Source organism: Grampus griseus (assembly GCF_964374135.1).
Source record: "Grampus griseus genome assembly, chromosome: 7".
Lineage (NCBI taxonomy): Eukaryota > Metazoa > Chordata > Mammalia > Artiodactyla > Delphinidae > Grampus > Grampus griseus.
Window position 1 is genome coordinate 60,459,561 of NC_139001.1, and position 26,812 is coordinate 60,486,372.

Consider the following 26,812-nt stretch of genomic DNA (forward strand, 5'->3'; position numbering starts at 1 on the left):
TAGCTCTTTTTAGTCGGTGAGTTTTAAATTTAACATATTCTTTTGAAAGGAGTCATGATTGAAAATAATTCATAATCTACGAGAATGGATTTATTTTCACCCAGTTTTGTGACTGAGAAACTTTGATTTCGGAAAAAAAGTTTTATGTGTGCATTTTTAGAAGTTAAAAACATATATGCTATATAGGTAGTATAACAGCCACATTGGTTATAAAAGATTTTAAAATCTAAGCCAAAATGCCATAACTTGAATTTCTTTAAAATGTGTGATGTTGAACATCATCTTTACCTCAGAGATACAGATTGCGTTTGTTTTCAACTGGATTGTCTTTGAAACAGAGTATCAGAATTAACTCATTACCCGCATTGTGTTCAATCAATATTTGAAAAACTAACTGAAGCATATTCAGTTAATATAATATTTTAAAGTGATACCAAGAAGGGTTTTACATTAATAAATGCAAAATTAAATTTAAAAAAATCATTTTATTTCATCTCATTATTTTATAATTTCTATTTTTGTATGTTTAGATGTATATTATATGTAATTTAATAATATATATTAGATTTTTATGTATATAATTAGTACAGTAAAACATGTATATAATTTATAAATGAAATCATATATTGGAGTTAAGTGCTTACAATCTTTGCCTGGCACGAGTGTTCAGTTATAATGGAGAATGCAGTGGAGTGACAGGGGCCGTTGCTCTGCTTATTCCCTATTTCACAGTGAGACCTTTGGCAAGTCGCCTGTCCTGTCCATAGTGTGGCCATCTTACCTTTGTATGTATAGTGGACTGACTGGCAAAATAGTACAGTGTGGTCTCACTGTGGTTAGAAATTGCTGAGAGTAAAGCATCCTTCTATGGTCTCACAAGGGAATTTATTTACAGAAGATTGAAAAACACTGGACCCCTGAGGGCTGCATCAGGGCAGCAGTCCTGAGTGCTTGGTCAAGTACTTTCACCTTTTGGGGGACAACAAATCTCTAAACAGTCTAAAGTTAGTATTATTATCATAGTAATAAATGGAACAAAAAATATCTTTGTGGACGGCATATTTTTTGCTGTTCTGTGAATGAGTCAAAATTAGGCTTATGCTCAAGGTTTTGTTAAAATATTCTCTTTCCCTTATTAAATTTCAAATAAAATATCAATATTAAATTGTTAATTGCTCACTTTTGTTACAGCATGTAGATCAAACGTAATGGATGGCCATGCAGTTGCTTGGGCTAACTTGCTAGGAAAAAAATGTATTCCCTACAAAATCATGATTATGTCTTTGTGCAGTTTTTTGCCTTTTTTTATGATGGTTTCTTCCATGTATTAAATTCAGTTTTGGATATAATAGATGTGTGCTTTCACCTAATTTCATCATAGTAAAGTTGGTATATTGGGACAGTTGACATTTATAAAATATGTAGTGATTTTGTTTGAAGTAATGGTGTTTGACTAATTGCCAGATTTTCCAAGGGTTTCTTATTGACTTTTCATCAAACATTACTTATTTTCCTTCACTATAGAATATATTGAACCACAACACTATGACAAGCATAATGAGCTTTTAAAGATCTCTGCCTACAGAGATCACAATCAAACGTTAAATATTTAGATATCAGATGCTTTTGTTCAAACAGAAATGATACATACTGTGGTGCAAAATTTACAAAACAAGAAGACAGATAAAACCTTTCTGTAGGCTGCTTCCCAAATTGTTTATAAATATCTGGTTTTGCCATATTTAGCTTCCTTAATTGAACTTTGAAGAGATTGTACAAATGAAAGCAAATGAGAGTAGACTAGCTTACTTTTTTCTTTCTTTAGATTTTAGGCAAGGAGTCCCTCTCCATTAAATTATTCTAAATTATTCTAGTGAGAGTATCTAAACATTTTTATTATGCTGTGTTTTGAAAGCTCATTCAAGTTGCTATTTTTCAAGTTTTCTTATGATAAAGCAGTATTTTATTCCTTTATTTCAGACTGTTTATACACATAACTGTTATTTTCATAATGAAAATATTAAAGAACAAGACTGACACACTAATATAGACAAATTATTTCAAGTCCTTTATGCTGTGGGGTACCAATGAAATAACATTCTGAACCACAATAGGTTTTTCCCATTAGCTTTATTTTCAACATAGATTTTATGTTAGAACTGCAAACATGGCTAGGACAGTGGTTCTCAACCTAACTACACAGCAGAATGATTTGAAGCCTTTTAAAAATTTATAAACCCCAGGCCTCAGGGATATATATTTTAAGGTCCCTCAGGTGTTTTCTTTGCGTAGGCAGAGTTGAGGAATGCATAGGTCTAGGAGAGCAAATGCTCAGTAGCATAGGTGAGAAATACTATACTTATCTATTGATAACCTCAGTGGTTGAGCTTCAAAGCCTCAAATAAAGGGGCAAAGGCTCTGAACCCTTGAAATAGCAGCTATTAAAGTTTTTCACTTTAGCCCAAAAGAGAAGTCCTTGACCTTGCTTTACATATAATCCTAACAATTCTGGTTATGTGATTTCTCCAGCCCTAACAGATGAGAAGCGGCAAAATCAAACTAGGAGGCTGTTGGTAAAAGAAGTAATAGTTGTCAAGCGTGGGAAGATAGCACAAACAGCTGCGTTAGATCTCGATGCAGAAATTGATGGACGCATGAATATGTTGACCTTCAGTCATCAGAGGCGGAAAATTATGATCAATATTATCTGATTTAGGAATCGTGATAGTTTTTATACATTTTAGAAAGATTTTAAAATTCTAAGTTGGTTAAAGTAAGGAAGGGGGAAATGATTTTAAACCTGAAATATTTACTTACCTGAAAGATTCACTTCTGTAGAATGATAGTGTATTCCCCAGTAGTAGCAGCTAAATGAGGCGTTAATAGGCTCGTGCAAATGGGGGGAAAAAGCTACTGTGTCTGTTTGGCCAGATATGGGTTTTAAATGCTAATAATAGGAGTATCTATTTCAAAATCTTAACACAGCCAAATTATAGCTTTTTTCATTCGCCGTATGCTTTTCCAAAATTTTTCACATGTTTTCTTCTTCCCCACAGCAATCTCACAGTTTAGGCAGGCCTGTCTGGCTCCAGATTGCCGAGTCTGCTTACAGATTCACTCTGGGCTCAGTTGCTGGAGGTGAGTGACATGTCTATGTGCTGTTTCAAGCTTGCGTTCATGTAATATTATCTCACTAGACCGGGACAGATCAGCAAAGGTTCAGTTCATTGTTCCCAAGGGTCACGACTGCAGGGCTTTCTGAAGTATTCTTTATTTTTACCTACGATCAGAGGACTTGTCATAGCACAGCCGTGGCCCCTCTGGCTCCAGTCTGTCTTCAAGACAAAACCTCTGTAATCATGTGAAAGTCTTGGATGCGTGCTGCACTCCCCTTAATTATACTGGTTAAAGCCAGTACGAAGAAATGGAGAATAAGACTGTGTTTCTGGTGTTAGGAGTGAGGGCAGGTAAGAGATCAAGATTTGGGGTACAAATTCCAGAACCTTATGAAATAAAACAACCTCTCACAGTGATTCGCTTTTGCTTTTCTGCTTGTTTCCCCCCCCACCTCATCTTTTACTGGCTGAAGAATATCTAGACTTGAAGGTTATTTGTTAAAATGAACCTCTCTTCCCTGCTCCTGGGCAAAACTTGAGAGGCTTTTTTTGCTTAAATCTCTTCACAGAAAATGTATAAAATCTGAAGTTGCTTTATTGAGAAGAACCTAGTAGTGTGATTAAAATACTTATGATTTTTCAAAAGAAGTCTAAACTGATGAAACTATTATTTTTTCTTTTCAATCTGTTTTAGAAGTTGCAAAGCATGTTTTGGTTTTCAACAGTTGAAAAATATAATACTCTAATTCATGTTATAAATTTTTCAGCCCCTGAGAAATTCTAAAGCCCGGGCTTTTTATTTTTATAAACCGAATGCTGTGAGTAGGGGGAGGGTCATGTTGAGATTTGGTTCCAATATTATAGTTGCAACTAAGGTTAATTTACCAAAATGCTGTAGTAAACTAAATTTTAAAATTGCAGCCACCTATGTGTAGATATATAGTTATTTTAAGAGGTAACTGGGTATGATATGTAGGCATTTAATGGAAAATATAAAGAAATACGTTATATATAAGAGTTTAATGTTGTTAAAGGAAATTGAGTGTTGATTATCTAATGTTGGTGATGACTTGAAAATCCATTACAGTTGTTCTCTGAAGCAGCTGTATTTATGGATCCCAGTGGTTGCTAGCCTGTGATCCTTCAGCTGTGTATGGAAGAAGGGAAAATTACGTAAAATCTCTTTGGCGAGGATATATACTGTGTTCTGTTTTCTAGTCCTTTGATTTAGAGATTTGTTGTCCTTACAGATTCTCCGTTTAATTGTGCTCTCTTTTAAGCCTAACAATTGTTTTCGTTTGTAGCTGTGGGAGCCACCGCGGTGTACCCTATAGACCTGGTGAAGACCCGCATGCAGAATCAGCGTGGCACCGGCTCTGTTGTCGGGGAGCTGATGTACAAAAACAGCTTTGACTGTTTTAAGAAAGTCTTGCGTTACGAGGGCTTCTTTGGACTCTACCGGGGTGAGCAAGCAGATCTCAGCTGCTGAAGTTAGTGAGTTTTTCTCACCAGCAGCAGGTTTCAGACTCACTGATTGTGAAAATCAGTGCATAGCCTTTTCAGTCAGACTAGGGCTGTTTCTCTCCTTTTATTTCCTCCTTGCTCATTTCCCTTTTTACATTCTTGCTGGTAACTAGCAATATTAGTCTGCACACAAGGTCTTTATTTCTTCTTCCTGCAATCTAAAGCCTGTGTTTTCCCCAGCATGGGTCTGTGGTGGTCACCATGCTCTTACAAACTAAGGCACATGTCTGCAGGTGGAATACGAGGATGACAGCTAAGAAATAGAGAGCTGCTTTTCTCAAAGAATTAGAGAGGAAAAATATATATCTCCTCTGTGAAATAGAAACCAGGCTGCCACTTGAAGGTGAGTTTACACTCTATCTGTTTGTTTCACCTGAAAGAAATATTGCACATTTTTGTCTCTTCCAGGGAGACCAGTGAGTCATCTGAAGGTTAAAAAAAAAAAAGAAAGAAAGAAAGAAAGAAAACCTTTTTGCTCCAAATCTTATTCTTGCTCCTTTTCTCCCTGTAGTTCAGAGGCACTGAGTGGAAGCAGAGAGATTTTCTTTTGCAGGGAATGTTACCACCAACTCTAAGCTGAGCACACTGCTATCGGCATCAGAGGCAGCAACCCCATGCAGAATTCTCCCCACCCCCATCGGCTTTGTAGGAACTTGTTCTCTTAGGAGAGGGAGACTTTCATGTACATGTTTTCACATTAGAATTTAGGGTTTCCTTTGGGAGGGAGATTAATTTTTTAATCCCTTTGGGCGCCACTTGGAATTCTTTGAAAAACTTTCTACATGCTCAATTCCAGGGCATTTATGTAATTTACTGTACTTGTTTGTTCGCACACACAGTCCCATTAATCCTGAGCTCATTCTGAGCTCTGCTGAACTGTTTGGCTTAGAACCTCTTCCTTGGAAAGAAAAACTGGGCCTGAGCAAAGCTTTATGCTCATGACCAGGAGGAAAAACACTTCTGATTGGCATTATGTGCAGATACTCAAGTGAAAATGTAGTTCTAATATACTCATACTTGAAGGAGAGGGTCATGAGGATGTTCATTTTTGGCATTGTATAGAACAAGAGGAGAGAGTTGTTCTGGAATCAAACTAGGCTCAATACCCTGCTCCTGAGAAAGAATGCGATGAATTTTATTCAGATATGCAGAACTCTAGCCTGTCTGAAATCTAGCTGTACGACATTTACTCCATGGGAAGAGGTGTGCTTTGTTAGAATGCAGATCTGTGCATGTGAGTGCTTGTTTTAGACTGTATTAAACACTGCATATCTAGATTTTATTTAATAGGGAATCTGAGGGTTATGTGGCGCTATGGTGGTTTGCTTCTTTGACATCTCCAGTCTTTCTTTGTTAAGTAAGAATCTTTCTTCCTCCTTGGTATACTTTAAAAGAGAAGGAACCTAGACATACACCTCACAGTTTAGCCTCCTCAATGGATGGATGCTTACAGAAGATTTCATTTGGGAGAGATGTCATGTTAATTAAATGGGTCCAATATAGCAAGTTGGGGGTGGAGGGTGCGGAGGGATCATTAGCTTGATTCAGAATGTGAGCTGATAAAATCAGTCCTTTAAGTGAGAGATTGTAGGAGTCCTGTATCTGAACACTGTGATTGTTGAGATTGTCATATATTGCTTAGAAGTGGTCCATTATTTTGTCAGATGATTGACAAAATTGTTGACAGACTAGCCTAAATTTCTTTATAGGCAACAATGATAAAATGACATAAATCAATACTTTATTAAAATTCCATGAGCCTTATTGAGACAAGTAGTAAAACAAACACACATGCTGACACGGTTGTATGGGAGTCAGCTTAAAAGTAATAGGGCCTGATAATCATGAGAGTTAGAAAGTTAAGACTGCCATCTGCTGATTTATTCTTTTAAATCAGTTTGCTACCCATTAAAGGTGTGTGCAGATTTGTGTTTGTCACTGATAATTCAGTTTGACTGACAGTAGGCTGTATGTACGATTACTTGCTGGCTCTCAACTTGCAGAAAATCACTCAGCAGTGTCCTCAAAGTAGGCTTAAGATCAGCAGCAAGCATGCAAACACATACATAACTTCCCCTTGGCTGGGTGATTTAAAGGATATAGTATGTTTATTGTTAGCATCTTTAAAAGATGTATGCAAAAAATGTATTTTAGCGATTTCGATAATCTGTGTGCTTTAGAAAGTTGAGCCCTATGAATAGCTACAGATGTTGAGTTGTTTATATATTTTTTTCTTTTGCAGCCAGCCTGGAAAATTTAACTTTCTAAGAACAATGATTTCCTTTGTTTTAGGAGAAATCTTTTGAAATGTCTTAAGTTTGACATATATTAGCAAATAGGCTAACAATGGGCTGTTTTTGCTTGTAGAAGATACCCATTAAATGTTACTTAAAACTGCATTTTTCTTTGCAGTTTTGGCTTTCTTTTATTTATTTATTTATTTATTTTGGCAGTATGCGGGCCTCTCACTGTTGCGGCCTCGCCCTTTGCGGAGCACAGGCTCCGGACGCGCAGGCTCAGCGGCCATGGCTCACGGGCCCAGCCGCTCCGCGGCATATGGGATCTTCCCAGACCAGGGCACGAACCCGTGTCCCCTGCATCAGCAGGCGGACTCCCAACCACTGCGCCACCAGGGAAGCCCTTGGCTTTCTTTTAAATAAATGAGTACTGAATTCTGGGTTTCTGTAAAGAGAAAATGATGGGAGTTGGTTTTCTGTATTAGCCAAGCCACTGTATGCTATTATGCAGGTAGCATCATTTGTGGCAAAATCTGGGTCTACTTAACAGGACGCTTTGCAGAGCTTTTCCAAGCATACAACATTGGCTTCTCTAAAGTGTCTGTGTATGTTAGTATGTTGTTGGTTGTAAAGGGAGGTAATCTGGTTTCCCTGCTATTGGCAGTGTTCTGGGAGTAGACAAGATCCATGGGTTCCATTCTTTCCTCATACTTTTTGGGAGGTGTTAGATAACCAGGCTTTAAAGGAGGCGTGCTTAAGAAAAGGATTTATAGCCTCAAGAAGTATAACATTGTTTTGACATGAATAATTATTATATACACATGCATAGTTTTTAGGATAAGCCACTTTTCCCATTTTAATAAAAACCCTAAAATGTTTGATGGGTAAATAATATGGGGAAAACCACCTTGTTGGGCTTGTGTATTCACGTCTAGTACATCTATACCGCTAACGATTCTCTCTGTTTACCTAGGTCTGATACCACAACTTATAGGGGTTGCTCCAGAAAAGGCCATTAAACTGACTGTAAGTTTCTTTCTCATTGAATTTATGTCCTTTGTTTAGATTATCATTAAGCCAAAAGTGAAAACGGATGCTGGTAAGATTAGCACACTATCAAGGCACTTGTACAATTTTAAACTTATTTGTAGTCATTTGCTAATTTTAAATTTTATATGAGACAAATATTTTGCTGATTTGGGAAAACCAGTAACGTACTACTAAAGGTAATGATTGGCAATTCTGGTTAACTGATGTTGTCTTTCTAATTAGGTCAATGATTTTGTCCGGGACAAATTTACCAGGAGAGATGGCTCCATTCCACTTTTAGCAGAAGTCCTTGCTGGAGGTTGTGTAAGTATTAATACTGATGATTTCTCACGGCAAATATGTTCCTTAGGATTTTTGCACACTGGATATGCTATCTGAGTGACATGCCCCCTGAACTCAAGGGACTCTAAGCAGATTTTCTCAGTGATAATAAGGAATCATTTTTTAAATTTCATTGCATAATCTCACTGGTTTTGAGGCAGAAAAGAGGTAGTATTTTTGTAGAGGTAGTATTCTTAGAAGCTCCTAAAACATTACCTTCTACACTTTTTAGAGTTCTAATTCTGTTTCTTTTTAAATACCACAGAAAACAGAGTAGTGGGTAGAGTTACCCTATATTTATATTGACTGGAACTTTAAAATAAGTGTGAGGTGACTGATTAATTGGACCCTTGTATTTTAGGTGTAGGATTGAGTAAGCCATTGTGGTATAATTATAATTTTCCTCCTTTTAGGGACCAGAGCAAACAACCATAACTATGTTGAAGCTATTGACAATGCTGAACTTTAAAGAGATTCTGTCTTTAAAGTGTGAGCATGACATTGGATTTAGACCAATTCTCAAATCTAAGTTTTCAGCTCAACTCATCTTATTTGTGGTGTTCCTTTCACATTTGGTAGTACATGATTTTTTTAAAGATTTATTTAGTCCATTTTGTCCCTGAAACCCTTAATGGCTTCCAGTTGACTTGGCTGACAGTCTTGGCTAAACCCTCCTCAGTTGCTTGTGGAACCTGAGGTGATGAGGTCAGTGACCTTTGCAGCTTTTAATTCAGAGAAGATTCCCTGAGGGTCAGAGAGAGAGGGTGCTCTGGATTCTCCTTCATGATATTTGTCAGCCTGGCACATACCTGGGTCTTCATCTTTCTGCAACCAAAGTTCTTATGGAAGAGGTAGCTTGGCGCACTCCCTTTGTGTGAGTGTGCGTGCGCGCGCGCATGTGTACTTACGTGCATTTGCCGCTATACCTGCACACATGCCCAAGTGCATTCTCAGGGAGAAAACTCATGTCTTTGGCTAACTTTTTTCATGTAGGACAAATAATGGACAGGACTACCTTTGCTTAGTTCTGACTGTTGTTTCTCCTCTTTATCCCAATTAGATGCTGTAAGTGTTTCTCTTCTAATGAAAGAACCATTGCGTATCATAAATATTCTTTTTCTCAGTGGTTTTAGTTTTAATTTGGTTAAGAAATTTCCTAACTCAGCTTTGCTGCAACACTGTGTACATTTGTCAGAAATCTTCCAAGTCATGCTCTCTGTGTTCCATGTAACTAATTATTTGTTTCCATTTGTAATATCCAGAGGTTTTTGCCCATGAACCTGACTTGTTCCCTTGTCTGACATGTGACCTAAGTGGTTAAATTATAATCAGATATTTGGTTCCTTTGTTCTTCCTAGGTATTGACCCTGTTTCTATTTTTGAACTTTGGGAATTTCTCTTGAAGTCTGGAGTGCCTCGAGGGTTGTGCTGACAGTCTGAATCTCTTCCTTAAGAGATTTATTTCTGGACGCTTTGACTCATTTCTGGACGCTTTGATGGATTGTCTAGCTGGAAATTGACAGTGTGAAAAATAGTCAGGTTGGGCTATAGGAGGATGATTAGGTTGTATGTACTTCTTCACCACAAACACTTTCTGCTTCCCTGTTTCCTCTACCTCTCTTCATTTCAGGGAGGAAAGAAAATGTATAATTATTGAGTTTCTACTGATGAATTCGATCACACTACAGTATAAATGACTGTTAAAGCACAATCTGCTACTTCTCCCAAAAGTCTATATATTTCAACAGAGAATAACCTTAAACAAAAAGGATGAGTCTCTGCTGATAGAATATCAGGCACTGTGGAATATAGGAATACTCTTTTTGCTGAATGAAACATGGTAAGCAGCCACCAGATAAACACTAGGAAGAGTGGCTGCCCGTGAGGCTAATCAGGAGAACCCAACCCTCAGGATCCTGGGTGCGGGTGGTGATAGAATGTGGAGTGTCCTGTGGGTGTTTGGCTGAATGCTGTCAGTGCCACCAAGTGAGAGGAGTGCAGCTGTTCTTCCAAACATCACTCAATTTTAAAGATGTATTGGGTTGGCCAAAAAGTCCGTTCGGTTTTTAAGTAAAAATAAAACATACGTTTTTCATTTTCACCAAGAACTTTATTGAACAACAAATTCACCCTTTTGTTCCACTACCTTCTGCCATTTTTCAGGCAACTTCATGGTTCCATCTTCCCAAAACTTTTTATCTTTTTGAGCAAAGAACTGTTCCAGGTGCCTTTTACAGTCTTACAGAGAATTGAAATTTTTTCCATTAAGAGAATTTTATAAAGACCTAAATAAATGGAAATCTGAAGGTGCAATGTCTGGTGAATACGGCAGATGAATCAGAACTTCCTAGCCAAGCTGTACCAGTTTTTGCCTGGTCATCAAAGAAACATATGGTCTTGCATTATCCTGTTGGAAGATTATGCCTTTTCTGTTGACTAATTCTAGACGCTTTTTGTCGAGTGCTGCTTTCATTTGGTCTAATTGGGAGCAGTATTTGTTGGAATTAATCGTTTGGTTTTCCAGAAGGAGCTCATAATAGAGGACTCCCTTCCAATCCCACCATATCATCACCTTCTTTGGATGAAGACTGGCCTTTGGTGTGACTGGTGGGTTCATTTCGCTTGCCCCACCATCTCTTGCATTCCACATTATTGTATAGTATCCACTTTTCATCACCCATCACAATTTGTGTTAAAAACGGACGTTTTTATTACATTTAAGTAGAGAACTGCATGCGGAAATACGGTCAAGAAGGTGTTTTCGCTTAACTTACGTGGAACCCAAACATCAAAGCGATTAACATAACCAAGCTAGTGCAAATGATTCTCAGCGCTTGATTTGCTTATTTTTAGTATGTTGGCTCTCTCCTGCATGGCATAACGTTGATTGTTCTCAGTGTCTCGGTTTGATCTCTATCCACTTCAACTGCTCAACCCGACCATAGAGCATCATCCAGAGAGAAATCTCCAGCACGAAACTTTGCAAACCACTTTTGACACGTTCAATCAGTCACAGTACCTTCTCCATACACTGCACAAATCTTTTTTTGCATTTCGGTTACATTTTTACCTTTCTTGAAATAACAAATAAAGCATAATAGGCCGAAAATGTTGCTTTTTTTCTTCCATCTTCAATATTAAAATGCCTACACAAAAATTCACCAATTTTGACAAGTCTTCTTTTAAATGCATGCTGATATGACAGCTGTCACATACAGTCTAACAAAATTATTTTGAATGAAGTTAAAGGCAACTAAGTGCTACTAGAGCCATCTTACGGAGAAAACTGAACAAACCTTTTTGCCAGCCCAATACCTAATGTGTTGACCTAATGCAGATTAATTCAGAAGAAATGGCTCAAACTGAGCAGTTAGTATTGACTTTACAGCTTTTTTTTTCCATAGCAGAAGAATCAGCTAGGACTAGGGCCTTGAGTTCCCTACATATGGGAGGGAAATTCTACTGCTCTGAAAATGACTGTGCCGTCCTTTAGGAAAAATGATGTACACTAACTAGATCATTGAGGTGACCAAGAAATGAAAATATCCAGTCCTTAAGCATTATGTGTTTTTTTGTTGTTTGTTTTATTTTGTGATCTGTTTTTAAAAGTATGTGATATTAGATATATGCAAAAGAGAACGCATTATATAAACAAAAAGTTATAATAAAATGAGCATCCATGAGCCTACCACTCCACTCAACTACAGTATTACTATTATCATTGATGCTGGGTTTTGCTTTTACTGTAGCGCTAATCTGCTAGAATGCTAATGAGCATGTAGGGACTTTTCTTACTGGGCTGAACATTTTATAGGCATTCTGTCATTATTATTCCCAATTGGAGTTGAAGAAACTAAAACCTGAGAGACATCTAGCACTTAGTGAATGGCAAAGGTGAGAGTCAAACCACTTTTGTCTCCAAATCTCTATTAACTCATATTTGGTATGTTTTCATTCATTCTTTCTTCCATTTATTCATTCTCATCCAACAAGCTGTCAAGGCTGAGAAGGATTTAGAGTTTCTTCCTGTGCAAGGAACTAGACTTAGGAAATGTTTATATCTCATAGAAAAAGGGTAGTTCTGACCATTCTCACCAGATAAAACCTAATCTTATATCTAAACATATTCCACTGTGGTAATTTGAAAGTAGAATTCCTTATCGTGATTTGCTTCATTTCTGCATGTCACCAAAGAAAATACGTGCTTATGATTATAATTCATTGTAATAATAGCTACCGTTTCTTGAGCCTCTTGCACTGGACTGAACACTTTATAGGCATTATCTCATTATTCCCAGCTAGAGTCGAAGAAACTAAAAGCTCAGTGAAATCAAGCACTTAGTAAATGGAAAAATTGAGATTCAAACCACTTCTGTCTCTAATCTATATTCTTTCATACTTGGTTTATGTTTCCATTCGTTCAGTCTTTCATTCATTCTCTCATTCATCGAATGCTTGCTATGTTTCAGGAAAAAATTTTAAAATAACAGCTTTATTGAGATAGAGTTCACATATCATACAATTCCCCACACTTAAAGTGTACAATTCAGCAGTTTTGAGTATATTCACAGAGCTGTGCAACTATCACCATAGTCAATTTTAGAACATTCTCATCCCCATAAGAAACCTAGTACCCTTTAGCTATTGCCTTCCAATTTTCCCGCCCTCTCCCCATCAAGTCTTAGGCTACTACTCGTAAACTTTCTGTCCTTATAGATTCACCATTTCTGGACATTTCATATAAATGGAATCAAACAATATATGGCCTTTTGTGTCTGGCTTCTTTCACTTAGTGTAACGTTTCAAGGTTTATTCATGTTGTAGTATGTATCAGTATTTCAGACCTTTTTTATTGCTGAATAATATTTCATTATACCGATAATACCACATTTTTTTTACCCATTCATCAGTTGTTGAACACGTGGGTTGTTTCCACCTTTTGGCTATTATGAATAATGCTGCTATGAACATTCATGTAAGAAGTTTTGTGGACATATGTTTTCATTTCTCTTGTGTTTATACCTAGGAGTGGAATTGGTGGGTCCTATGGTAACCCTAACTAGTATTTTGAGGAACTGCCAGATTGTTTTCCAAAGTGGCTGCACCATTTTACAATCCTACCAGCAATGTATGGGGGTTCTGATTTCTCCACATTCTTGCCAATACTTATTATTATCTGTCTTTTCGTTATAGCCATCCTAGTGGTATGAAATGGTATCTACTGTGATCTAATGACTGACAGTGTTGAGCATCTTTTCATGAATGTACTGGCATTTGTTTATCTTTGGAGAACAATCTATTCAGAATATTTGCCCATGTTTTAGCTGGGTTGTTCGTTTTTTATTATTGAATTGTAAGAGTTCTATGTGTATTTAGGGAATTCTGTATACACACAAGAGTTCTGTATATATTTAGTGTACCCTACCAGATACATGATTTGCAAATATTTTTCACTTTCTTGACTGTGTCCTTTGAAGAACTGGACTTTGATTTTAATGAAGTCCAACTTATCTATATTTTCTCTTGTTGCTTGTGCTTTTTGTGTCTTATTTAAGAAGTCATTGCCTAATCCAAGATCATGAAGATTTATACCTCTATTTTCTTCTGAGGGTTTTATAGTTTTAGATCTTACATTTAGGTCTTTGATCTTTCACACAAATTTTTAACCTTAATTTTTTCTGGTGTTTTGCTTTGAGCAGAGATATTACCAAATGAAAGTTTTATTTTTCATTGTCAACATTTCGGTATATTTCCTCCTAATGCTTTTATAGACGTGCTTTTGTGCATGTACAGACATAAACACACACACACACACACACACACACACAGGCATGCACGCACATTATATATATTTTTTAACATCTTTATTGGAGTATAGTTGCTTTACAATGTTGTGTTAGTTTCTGCTGTATAACAAAGTGAATCAGCTATACGTATATATATATCCCCAAATCCCCTCCCTCTTGCGTCTCCCTCCCACTCTCCCTATCCCACCCCTCTAGGTGGTCACAAAACACTGAGCTGATCTGCCTGTGCTATGCAGCTGCTTCCCACTAGCTATCTGTTTTACATTTGGTAGTGTATATATGTCAGTGCTACTCTCTCACTTTGTCCCAGTTTACCCTTCCCCCTCCCTGTGTCCTCAAGTTCATTTTCTGCATCTGCGTCTTTATTCCTGTCCTGCCTCTACGTTCTTCAGAACCTTTTTTTTTAGATTCCATATATATGTGTTAGCATACGTTATTTGTTTTTCTCTTTCTGACTTAACTTCACTCTGTACGACAGACTCTAGGTCCATCCACCTCACTACAAATAACTCAATTTCGTTTCTTTTTATGGCCGAGTAATATTCCATTGTATATATGTGCCACATCTTCCTTATCCATTCTTCTGTCGATGGACACTTAGGATGCTTCCATGTCCTGGCTATTGTTCAATAGTGCTGCAATGAACATTGTGGTACATGTCTCTTTTTGAATTATGGTTTTCTCAGGATATATACCCAGTAGTGGGATTGCTGGGTCATATAGTAGTTCTATTTTTAGTTTTCTAAGGAACCTTCCTACTGTTCTCCATAGTGGCTGTATCAATTTACATTCCCACCAGCAGTGCAAGAGGGTTCCCTTTTCTCCACACCGTCTCCAGCATTTATTGTTTGTAGATTTTTTGATGATGGCCATTCTGACTGGTGTGAGGTGATACCTCATTGTGGTTTTGATTTGCATTTCTCTAATGATTAGTGATGTTGAGCAACCTTTCACGCGTTTGTTGGCAACCTGTATGTCTTTTTTGGAGGAATGTCTATTTAGGTCTTCTGCCCATTTTTGGATTGGGTTGTTTGTTTTTTTGATATTGAGCTGCGTGAGCTGCTTGTAAATTTTGGAGATTAATCCTTTGTCAGTTGCTTGGTTTGCAAATATTTTCTCCCATTCTGAGGGTTGTCTTTTCGTCTCATTTATGGTTTCCTTTGCTGTGCAAAAGCTTTGAAGTTTCATTAGGTCCCATTTGTTTATTTTTGTTTTTATTTCCATTTCTCTAGGAGGTGGGTCAAAAAGGATCTTGCTGTGATTTATTTCATAGAGTGTTCTGCCTATGTTTTCCTCTAAGAGTTTGATAGTGTCTGGCCTTACATTTAGGTCTCTAATCCATTTTGAGTTTATTTTTGTGTATGGTGTTAGGAAATGTTCTAATTTCATTCTTTTACATGTAGCTGTCCAGTTTTCCCGGCACCACTTACTGAAGAGGCTGTCTTTTCTCCATTGTATATTCTTTCCTCCTTTATCATAGATAAGGTGACCATATGATGCACATTCTTTTTTAAACCAGATGGAAGTTTTGTTGGCTCTGACTTCCTGATTAGAAATGCAAGCAGCTCTCACTTTCTAAGGGCAGCAGAAAATCACAGTGGAGCTTCTCACTTTGGAAATAGATATAACCTTTGGGAACAGAATTATAAACAGAGTGTGCGTTTTCAAATTTTAAATCTTCATTGGGAACATTAACCAAACGTATTTTATATCTATATTAAAATCTTCTCAGAAAAGACTTAATAGTTCAGAATTTATGATTTAGATGTGATACATTTTTTTGTTGTTGTTGTATCTATAACTCGAACTTTAGATTAAATCTCTCCACGCTTCTTTAGGTGGGGATGAGATGAGAGCGTATGCATATGGATACAGTTACTCAGTAAATATCTGTTATGGATGCTTATGAGTAATGTATGTGTAACAGTAGGTTTCAAATAATTTTTCTCATTGTTCTCACAGGTAAGCCGTTCTTGTCAGGCCATATGTTTTCATTTTTCTCTTAGAAAGTCTCCCTTTATATATGTATAAATGTATACATATATGTTACACATACATATATTACATGTCCATATCAGACATAAATATAATTGAGTGTTTAGGGCTTGCCTAGTGGCGCAGTGGTTAAGAATCCACCTGCCAATGCAGGGGACACAGGTTTGAGTCCTGGTCCAGGAAGATCCCACATGCTGTGGAGCAACTAAGCCCGTGCGCCACAACTACTGAGCCTGTGCTCTAGAGCCCATGAGCTGCATCTACTGAAACCCCTGTGCTCTAGAGCCCGTGCTCCGCAACAAGAGAAGCCACCGCCATGAGAAGCCCGTGCACCGTAACGAAGAGTAGCCCCTGCTTGCCGCAACTAGAGAAAGCCCACGGGTAGCAACGAAGACCCAACACAGCCAAAGATAATAAATGAAAATAAATAAATTTATTAAATAAATATATATATATATATATATAAAATTGAGTGTTTAATTATGGTATCTGTTGTGTGCAGGAATAATATCAATACTTCGTTGTCAACTTAGAATTTTTCCAATTACCTTAACATGCACTATTACCACCTCCTATAAAATGGGTAGATGAGAAACAGAAGGTCAGACAGGCTAACTCTCACCCCAAATCACACAGCTAATATATGCTGCAGTTTTCATGTACACCCAAATATTTTGATTTTAAAGAAAAGACCAACTCCTTTTGTTCTATGATGCTGTCTTAGGGAATCAAATCAAGGCCTTCTCCATGTGTCAAAGTAAATCTAGATGAGACCATTCAACTTTGTAGTGGCTTTTCTTTCTTTTTTAAAAATATTACATAGATATATATCATAGAAATTTAGCATATATCTGAATATATATACACATATATGTTATTTAGGTATAATTAATGTATTAAAAAAACTTAGCTGTCAGCTTAATGAGTTTTAATAATTGTATACATCCATGAAATCACCACTCAAGAGTGAGATAAAGAACATTTCACTGCAGAAAATTAATTCATGCCTCTTTCCAGTCAGTCATTCCTCCCCTCCCCCAGACAGCCACCATTCTGATTTCTGTCAACAGTTTTGTTCCTTCTTGGATTTCATATCAACAACTCGCACGAAATGCATTCTTTTATGGTTGGCCTCTTTTGCTTAACAGAGTGTTTTCAAGAGTCATCCTTGTTATTGTGTGGGTATCAGTATTGGGTTTTTTGTTTGTTTTTGATTTTACTGAGTATTATTCCATGGTATGAATTAGCTACAATTTGCTTGTCCATTCTTCTATTGATGGACATTTGGGTTGTTTCCAGTTTTTATCTATTATAAATAAGGTTGTTATAAACATTCTTGTACAAATATTTTTGTCAACATATGTTTTCAGTTTTCTTGGGTGACTAAGAGTAGACAAGGGTAGATGTATGTTCAGTTTAAAAGAAACTGCCTGTTGGTTCTTCGAAGTGGGTGGACCATTTTACAGTCTCCTCAGCAGTGTACAAATATTCCAGTTACTCCACATCCTCAACAATGTTTGATATTTTTAGTCTTTTTGTTTTAGTCATTCTGCTTGGTGTGAAGTGATGTCTTGCTGTGGTTTTAATTTGCATTTCCCTGATGACTAAAGATATTGAGCATCCTTTCATGTGTTTATTGGCTTTTTACATCTTTTTCAGTGAAGTATCTGTTCCAGTCTTCTGCCTATTTTTATTAGGTTATTCGTATTTTGTTATTGATTTGTAGGAGTTCTTTATAAATCATGGATACAGTCCTTTGTCAGGTGTATGTGTTATGAATATTTTTCCCAGGCTGTGACTTGCCTATTAATTATCTTAATAGTCTCTGTGTTGGTTTTATAAAAGAAAAAGATGATATAGAGTTTTTTAGACACATTCATAAACCTAAGTGGGAAAAAATTTAATGTCTTTCTGAGTCAGCAAAGCAGGAAGTTCAAAAGTCTAAAGGGACTGACCTACATGTATTTTCTAATCATCTCTCTGGTTTTTATGTTGTTAAACTTAGCCAGAGCACTTACCTGACTGATCACATTACCTCTTTCAGGGAGTAGATACTTCTGAATGGATAAGTCATAAAACTCAAAATGTATTTATTGCTCAACAAAGGACTGATGTAACCCCATTATGCTGCAGGTGTTTTCAATCTGCGTAGCACTCTCACCTTAGGTTAGTGCACAAGAACTCTGTGAGGTTGTTGGAATCTCTGTTGTCATATTAGGAAACCAAGGAATGGAAAGGTTATGACCTATCTAAAGTTACAAAGTTAAGGACCATATAGGTCAACAACCTTCCAAACCTGGAATCTTTCTACTCTTCTGTCTTTGGCCTATATGTGCACATGGGCACACACACACACACCCATACCCATGCCCGTATAGGTGCAGCAAGAGGTCCACTTGTTAGTTGGAGCATTTACTAATCCTGGGAGCCACAATTGGTAGCTAGCCAGCTCCCTAAGCCATGTCTTTCTTGGCAAGCTGAGCTTGCACATCTCTTTAAAGAGCTGTTTGGAAATAGTTTCTCCCACTCCCATCCCCAGGAACCAGTGTGGTCTTAACTTTATGCTTGCATACTTACATGAACACACATACATATGCACACACATTAAACGTCCATATATATTTATGTTATAGTTGCGTATCATCATGCTTTAACCTGAAATTTTATTTATCTTGGTGTCTGTTATTTCAGATCACTAGCTTTAATTGGTTAGATTTTTTTGATGTTCATATATGTGTATGTTGGTAAGCCTTTTAAAAGTTTTGGATCCACAGATAACAAGTGCTAACTAGTTTTTAAAAATTCATTTAAAGTGTATGAATTACCAAGTTTACCATGGGGAAGAATATGAGAGAGAGGACCTAGTCTGTAAAAAGAGCCATTGTTTCTAAGGCCAGTTCTGTTTGTTATTTGTGGTGCTCGTGGGGGGTTTGTTTTTTGTTTTTGAATAGTTAATACATTCATATGATTCAGAATTTAAAAGATATAACAGCATATGCTTTGCAAATTCTTTCTCCTAGCTATTTATTTCTCCTTCCAGGGGAGCAACCAATGTTTTCATCTCTAAAGCTATTCTGGTTTTGATAAACTTAGGTAAATTTTGATATATTTGTAACCAATGGGTACCTAATACTTTACATTCTGTTTATGTCACTTGGCATGATTTATTACCTAATCTTATTGCCTTATTAAGAGCATATAATTATTTCTACTTCACTGTTTACTTATGGGCATTTAAAATTTTTTTTCTGTTTAATTTTATTGCTTTTTAAAATAGCAAACGTTAGCATATTTGTAAAACTACAGATACTTTTTAAATTGAAAATTATATTTTTATTTCACAATTTAACATCTCTGAAATTCTGTATATTAAGTGATTATATTTACTGTAAGTAGTGTTTTTTCCCTGTGGAAAGCTGTTATTAAATTCATGATATCACTTAATAATCAGTAGCATCTTAATATAGAGGAAAAATGATATTTTCCTGGTGTTTGTTTCTCAGAGGGGAAAAAGTTAAGGATGTGATAACATCATAATCCTCATTCTTTGTCACTACATTTCTTATCAAAGTGATTGAATTAATTGCAAATCTTATTCCCCCTGCCCCCTGTTCCCAGTTTAATATGTATGAGAGTGGTTAACCTCAGCGTTTAAAAAAGGACAATCTGAGGGGCTTCCCTGGTGGCACAGTGGTTGAGAGTCCGCCTGCTGATTTAGGGGACACGGGTTCGTGCCCCGGTCCAGGAAGATCCCACATGCCACGGAGCGGCTGGGCCCATGAGCAACGGCCGCTGAGCCTGCACGTCTGGAGCCTGTGCTCCGCAACGGAGGCCCACACACCACAAAAAAAAAAAAAAAAAAAAAAGGACAATCTGTATTTGCCTTGTATGTTTTCCTTCAAGTGTTATAAAATATCCAAAGTTTTAGACAAATTAGATAGCAATCTTTATTACTCAGTGTTTCTGTATTACTGAAGTCAGGTTCAGCTGCTCACCTCTTGAAAGCCAGTACTTGAGAGGCAAGTGTTGGTTGGAAAAGGAAAGTTTGCTTTAGGAGCCCGGCAGTCTGGGCAGAAGGCGGACTCGTGTCCAAAAACCAACTTCAAAGATTCTGCTCAACCGTGAAAGTTTTTAAAGGGTGAATCATTTGGGGGGGGGAGGTCAGAGTCTTCCTTATCTTCCACTGTGTACCTTTCTTCTGATTGGTTGGTGGTGAGATAACCAGGCAGTGTTCCAGGAATCCTGTGCTCAACCTGAAGTTACTGTCCTCCACCTGGGTAGGGGCCTTAGTTCCTGCAGAAGAACTCAAAGGTATTTTGTTACGTATATTCCTTGAGGAGGCACCAGGACCCCGCCCCATGGCTGCAGTATTGTTTCTTGATTGCTCCTGCTTTGTTTCTGGGTTCCCTCCCTTCCCTGAAAAGCGACTGTTTGAATCTGCCCTTTGGAACTAAGGGAAGGTCAAGGAGGCTGAATGAAGCCTATTTCCTACAAACTAGAAACGGGGGACCCAGAAAGGATTTTTACCTAGGAGTGCCCCATGGGGTCTTGTTCCATTTCATCTGGAATAATATTTGTCTACATATTCCCAGGTCTATCATAAAGTTCTTAAAAATGATTATTAATTTTTAAAGCATATACAGACTATGAAATTGGTAGAAATTTTCTCCTTCAGTCATAGTAGAGTACGTACATAGGTGTGAAACAAACTCACGGTGTGTGCCTTGATCATAGTGTCATTGTTTCATTGTTTACACACTCATTTGTCATATTTCATATATATATATATATGTTTAGTTTTGTGGTTGTTTCCAGTGCGTTGCTGGGACTTAGTATATGTGCTGGGTAACAGATCTTCAAAGCGTGCAGTGGTTAATGTGTTTGTGTGTCCTTCTTTTAGTTGTGTACTGTTCTAATTGAAAGCCTATTACATGTACCCGTGGAAAGAAATTTGAAGAGTTGTTAAAGAAATACAAACCTCAGTAACCTGGCAGTTATTTCCAGAAGGGTCTGTGAGAGAGCGAGGAGGAGGGAGCTGTGGCGGGGGGGAGCGCTAGTTGGAGTATTCCTGCTCTGCAGGATGTTATAATTTACTAATGGTTAAAAACATGAAAGAACCTTGTATTTATTTAAACATAACGTCCATGTTTAATGAGTAGCGCCAAGGGGTTGACATCATCTGGTGGTGGCAAATTTGGGGGATTATAATAAAAATTGGTTCTTTTTTTAATTTAATCTGCTTTAGTTTAGAACATAAAGCGCATTTCCCCAAAGATAGCCTTTGCAACAATTATTTAAACAAGAGATTTCAGGGAAGTAGTAAACTTTTTCGATTGGTTTGGTCTTTAATGCTAGCTACGGGGAGCAATTACTTGGATTATCATTTTGACATAATTTTTCACCCAGCAATCCTTTTGAAAGTATTGTTTGCTTCGATTGAAACATTGAAATACTTCCTCCTGCCCGCAGTGCCCTAGATTAAAAGAGAGAGAAACACAGGCAAACCAACATGTAAAATTGGGTCAGTTGTCATTCAGGGGCCTGTGTGCCAGTGGTCTGGATTGTGTAGAGTTGGGAGTCGCAGGAAGTCCACAGAGAGACAGCAAATTGCTGCACCCTCTGTGCTTGGTGGACAAAAAGAGGATTAGGGCCCTGAGGAATCCAAGACAGTAAGCGTCTCACAAAGAGGAAAGGAATCTTGTGTCACTGTTGGCAGTTGTGGATGTTGATAGGAATAAGGGATCAGGATTGGAACAAGAGTATTTAGTTGGTTTATAGCCCCTGGCCAGTTAGGAGAATGGGCTGGGACTTGTTGCTCCCCCTTGGAAAAGGTCTGGGAGGGCTGTGGGTTTTAGAAAAAATGAACGGGAGTGTGGGTGAAGGTAGAGTACTGAGGTGGCATTGAATGTTGCTGGTGAGTATTTTTTGTTTTATAACTTATTTTAATTTTTACTTTTTTTTTTTTTTTTTTTTGGCGGTATGCGGGCCCCTCACTGTTGTGGCCTCTCCCGTTGCGGAGCACAGGCGCCGGATGCACAGGCTCAGCGGCCATGGCTCACGGGCCCAGCCGCTCTGCGGTATGTGGGATCTTCCCGGACCAGGGCACGAACCCACGTCCCCTGAATCAGCAGGCGGAGTCTCAACCACTGCGCCACCAGGGAAGCCCCATTGTTTTAATTTTTATAAATTTATTTTATTTATTTTTGGCTGTGTTGGGTTTTCATTGCCACACACGGGCTTCCTCTAGTTGCGGTGAGCACGGGCTGCTCTTCGTTGTGGTGCACAGGCTTCTCATTGCGGTGGTTTCTCTTGTTGCGGAGCACGAGCTTTAGGCGCACGGGCTTTAGTAGTTGTGGCACGCAGGCTCAGTAGTTGTGGCTCGTGGGCTCTAGAGCGCAGACTCAGTAGTTGTGGCGCACGGGCTCAGTTGCTCCGCGGCATGTAGGATCTTCCTGGACCAGGGCTCGAACCCGTGTCCCCTGCATTGGCAGGTGGATTCTTAACCACTCCGCCACCAGGGAAGCCCCTGCTTGTGAGTTCTATGGGTGTTGTTTGTAGTCCACCCATACCTGTGGAATTAGAATCACCAGTGAGGTACCCGTTTCCTGTTTCACATGTGACATGCTATTACAGTGAAGTTATGATTATATAATGTATTATGATTATACGAATGTGGTTCTGATTATATAATGTAAACAGCTACACTTGAGATGAAGATGTGGAAATGAGATTTTTTTCACTTCATGAATGGAGATGTATATATATATTTTTAAATTTTTATTTATTTTTATATATCCATATGTACACACATACACATAAACACTTTTTTTCTTTCTCACAGAAACCAAAAAAGGAGTTGGTAGCAGTTTTGTTAAACATTTCCCCCCCCACCACTAGTTAACAGATTTCAGGTGCAAATACACTTTCATTAGCCAAATTCAAATATCTCTGTCAGTCACCCACCACTAGAGAGTGTGGAGTGTGGCTTTGATTTGCCCCCTCGTTTTCATGGTAACTAGATGTTCCATTTTCCAGCTCTGTCTTTGAACAGTGTTTCTGGTTTGGTCTTGAAATGATACTGCAATTGTCCTTCCAAATTATCTTCTTTTGTGTGGGTGTAGTTGTAGATCTGTCTCAGAGTTTTGTTCAGGATAGTACATTTTAGAATTTGAACTAGAGGAGACTTTCCCCTTTGACTTAAGCCACCTCTGTGGGGCAGAAACACCTCTGTGTTAATTGCCCTGCAATCCAGTGAAGCAGAAGCAGGTGGTTGAGCTAAGGAGAATGCTTGCTAAGAAGAGGAAAGAAACTGTTGTAGATCCGAATTTTAGCTCCAGCATGGTAAAAGATACCAGTCAATCTTCTACCATCTTTTCCCTTTCATTGGCTCTCGTGCTGCCACATCTGGCTTCACTTTTGTTTTCCAAATGAGTTTATTAGTTTTGCCATTTTGCATATGGCTGGGTTAACCCTGGAAAGACTGCTCTGGGAAACACTCTTGACATTTCAAATAGAAACAAAGCTTGAGACAGAGTTTCGGGCCATCCCTGTGAGCCCCTCCAGCATAGGCCAAAGCATCAGACTCTCATTCCCCCGTGAAGAGGGAAGCGTAAAGTGGTACAATGTGGAGGCATCTCCGGATTTTTCTTGCCTGTACTTCCGGTGGGGCTGATTTGGAAATCTGCTCTATCTCTCCTTTCTTGCCTGCAGGCTGGTGGCTCTCAGGTCATCTTTACTAACCCTCTGGAGATAGTCAAGATTCGCCTGCAGGTAGCTGGAGAGATCACCACAGGACCCAGGGTCAGTGCCCTGAATGTGCTCCGGGACCTGGGACTCTTTGGTCTGTATAAGGTGAGTAGATTCCCTTGGGTTATCTCAGTAGAGAGGTTGCAATGTACTCAATAGAAATGTGAAAAAATGTGGAACCAGAACTTCTCCCCCGCCAAATGGAAAAGGAATCTTGTCCAGCAGGGTGGTCCCTGGAGTAGAAAATCAAACAAAAAGGAAAAACCAGGACACTTCTATTAGAGGCATTGGGATATACAAACACGCTCTCCTGTTGTCATCTTCAGGCCTTTATGAAGCTGCCAGCAGGGAGGCCAGCCCTGCAGACCAGCTGGCTGCAGGCTCACAGCCTTTTATTTGATGGTGGGTTTGGGAAGTTTCTTTGGTGTTCTTTTGGGGCTGGTTTAGGACTTCAAAATAGTCTTACGTTTATTTTGAGTCTGAGTTATCTCTATTGTTATCTTCCCAGTAGGAGCTTCTCTTTGTCTTAATATTTGACCACAGTGAAACAGTAGTAGAGTTTGGTAGGATTCAGGTCTTTAAGAAGTTAAGTGGTGGGATTTGTCAATAATGAATTCCATTTAAAAACACAAAACCAAACCAAACCAGGGTGTACTGTACTTTAGCAAAACGCCAGTCAACAGATTCCTTCCCCACAGGTGTACTTACTCCCATCATTACACATCAGATGTAATGGAGCAGAAGCTATTATTTTTCTTAAACAAGGAAGAATATTTCTTTCTATTCTTTTGCCTGGTATAAAGGGGGTATACGTAAATTTAGCTTTTATAGACAACTGTGTTTCCACAGCATCTGATTTATTTATAGATCCATCACAGTAGAAATGTGTAAATTGGCTTCTGTAGCTACAAATTGGAAATTAGAAATTCTCTAGATTAGAATCACACAGCTACAAGGCTCTTAGGAGACCAGTAAACCAATGATGCCTATCCTGAGAGAGTTTTGTACATATTCCCTCCCCTCTGCCCCCAGCTTCCATCCTTTTTGGAATTCCCTTTGAGAGCTGATTTGATTAAAGTTGTTTCTCTCTGTATCATCTTTCAGAGAGTCCCAGGAATTTTTTTTTTTTAATGTTTGAGTTTGTCTTTTAAAAACAGAGCCATCGGGGAAACAAGTACCAAAGACGGAGTTTTTGCCTGGCTAGCTAAAGCCTGGGGAGAAGAATAGTGGGGTTGAGGAAGGTGTTCATTGCGACCTCAGTCACTGAGACAAGCTGTACCTGGCTGGATTTCTACTCCCAGGGAAATTTCCTGCTAAAATATTTTGTCTGGGTTTCCCCCGTCCTCTGCTATTTAGGACATGGGGAATGAGGAGGGAAGATTGGTGGTTTCTTTTTCCCCTTCCCTAAAATAGTCACTTTCCTTTTCCACTGCTCCTGTTCATAGCTTCTTACCTGGTACTTCAGGGACTCAAAGCTGAGGTGGGTTGAATTGGTAATTTGTTAGTTTTGGGGGCTGCCTTTGCTGGTTGCTTTGAAATCAAGCTATTAATATTGGGTTTCTAAGTCTGTTCCCACCCACACGCCCTCCCCCTGGCACTCACCAAAGCCAAACAGAACAAGCAGCCTAGAGATTTGAGCATTGAATTTTTATTAACCTTAAAATCTGAATCTATACTGGAAATGCCAGAAAATGCTTAGTTGTCAGAATACCATCATTACCCAGTTAACTAACTCTAGGACTCCTGGGTCCACCAGTGTTTCTCAAACTTTGAGCCGTGTCTCTCTACTTCCCTGTGCCCGGCTGGTTCTCCCATTTCCCTTCCACATCAGTCCCAAAGCTGTTTGAGGGACATCTCAGGCTTGTCACCCTGGATCCCTGGTGGGCATTCACACCTTGTTTACACAACTGTTTTGCACTGTTTCCTCACTGTGTGACAGGGTGCCAAAGCGTGCTTCCTCCGAGACATTCCCTTCTCTGCAATCTATTTTCCTGTTTATGCTCACTGCAAACTACTTCTGGCTGATGAACACGGACACGTGGGAGGTATATATCTCCTTACAGCTGGAGCCATGGCAGGTAACTACAATATTTTTTTTAAACCAAAAGAGTCCCCGCCTCCCCCTACATTCTCTTTAAGAAGTACAGAATCTGTATGTGCTTTCCCCCTTTATTTCTGGAAAGGTTATTGTTTGTATCTGACTTAGTTTAAATATGATCCCTTTTTCTCCTTTGCGAGGTGTGCTGTAATTCTGATGAGAGTTAATTTCATTTGCATAATGTGGATAAACAGCTTAATGCAGCTTAGCAACTTAGAGCCAAATTAGCTCTGCCCATCTCAATTGGGCTTTCATCAGTAACGTGTTCCTTAGCCTCCTCTACCCCTGAAACCTTGGGTGCAGCCAGCTAAGCATTAAGGTGGAAAAATTCTTCATCAAACCAGTTGCTTTGTTGTACCTCATCCTGACGCACAGGTCTAAGCATGCTCTCACTTTCTAATTCTGTATATTGGAATCAACACGATTTGGCTCAAAATCGAGTTTGCTTCAGGAAGCTGTTCCTGTTCCTTCTGCCATCGTCCTCATCAGACCAAAGTGAGCCGTACTTCCCCAGCACACACCTTGCACTCCGTTGGCGTCTCTTCTCTGTCGCTTAACACTTTTTGTCTTGTATTAATGGTTGTTTGCATAAGTTTTACCCCCTGTACTGGACTGGAAGCTCCTTGAGGGCAGGGGTTTCATTCTGTTCATCCTTGCCTTCCCTACGTGGCCAACATAGTAATAATAGGAGCTCAGTAAATGTTAACGGAACGAATGAAAATCCTCATCTGGTCTAAGATACCGGATTTAAGCACAGAAGAGATTCCATCTGAAAGAGGAGCCCAACAAGTGCAGGAAGGTACTAAGACACTTCCTCCTGATCTCATGCTCCAGCCTTCCTCTTGAGCTGTGAGGGAGCTGACTCGGGATAGAAAGGGAGGACCAGGCGTCCTTTGTTGCACCAGCCCTCAGATGTGA

At 38.6% G+C, this 26,812-nt stretch overlaps 1 protein-coding gene across 2 annotated transcripts in view; it reads left to right on the forward strand.

Annotated features, from left to right (window-relative positions):
* The window catches only part of SLC25A12 (solute carrier family 25 member 12), a 90,515-nt gene that overhangs the window by 59,779 nt on the left and 3,924 nt on the right, over nucleotides 1-26,812 (forward strand). For both annotated transcript variants that reach the window (XM_082658985.1, XM_082658986.1), the window contains 6 exons: nucleotides 3,057-3,138; nucleotides 4,421-4,579; nucleotides 7,851-7,903; nucleotides 8,150-8,230; nucleotides 23,761-23,901; nucleotides 25,736-25,874. In XM_082658985.1, coding sequence (XP_082515111.1) covers nucleotides 3,057-3,138; nucleotides 4,421-4,579; nucleotides 7,851-7,903; nucleotides 8,150-8,230; nucleotides 23,761-23,901; nucleotides 25,736-25,874 — 655 coding nt within the window. The remainder of the gene's footprint in view (nucleotides 1-3,056; nucleotides 3,139-4,420; nucleotides 4,580-7,850; nucleotides 7,904-8,149; nucleotides 8,231-23,760; nucleotides 23,902-25,735; nucleotides 25,875-26,812) is intronic.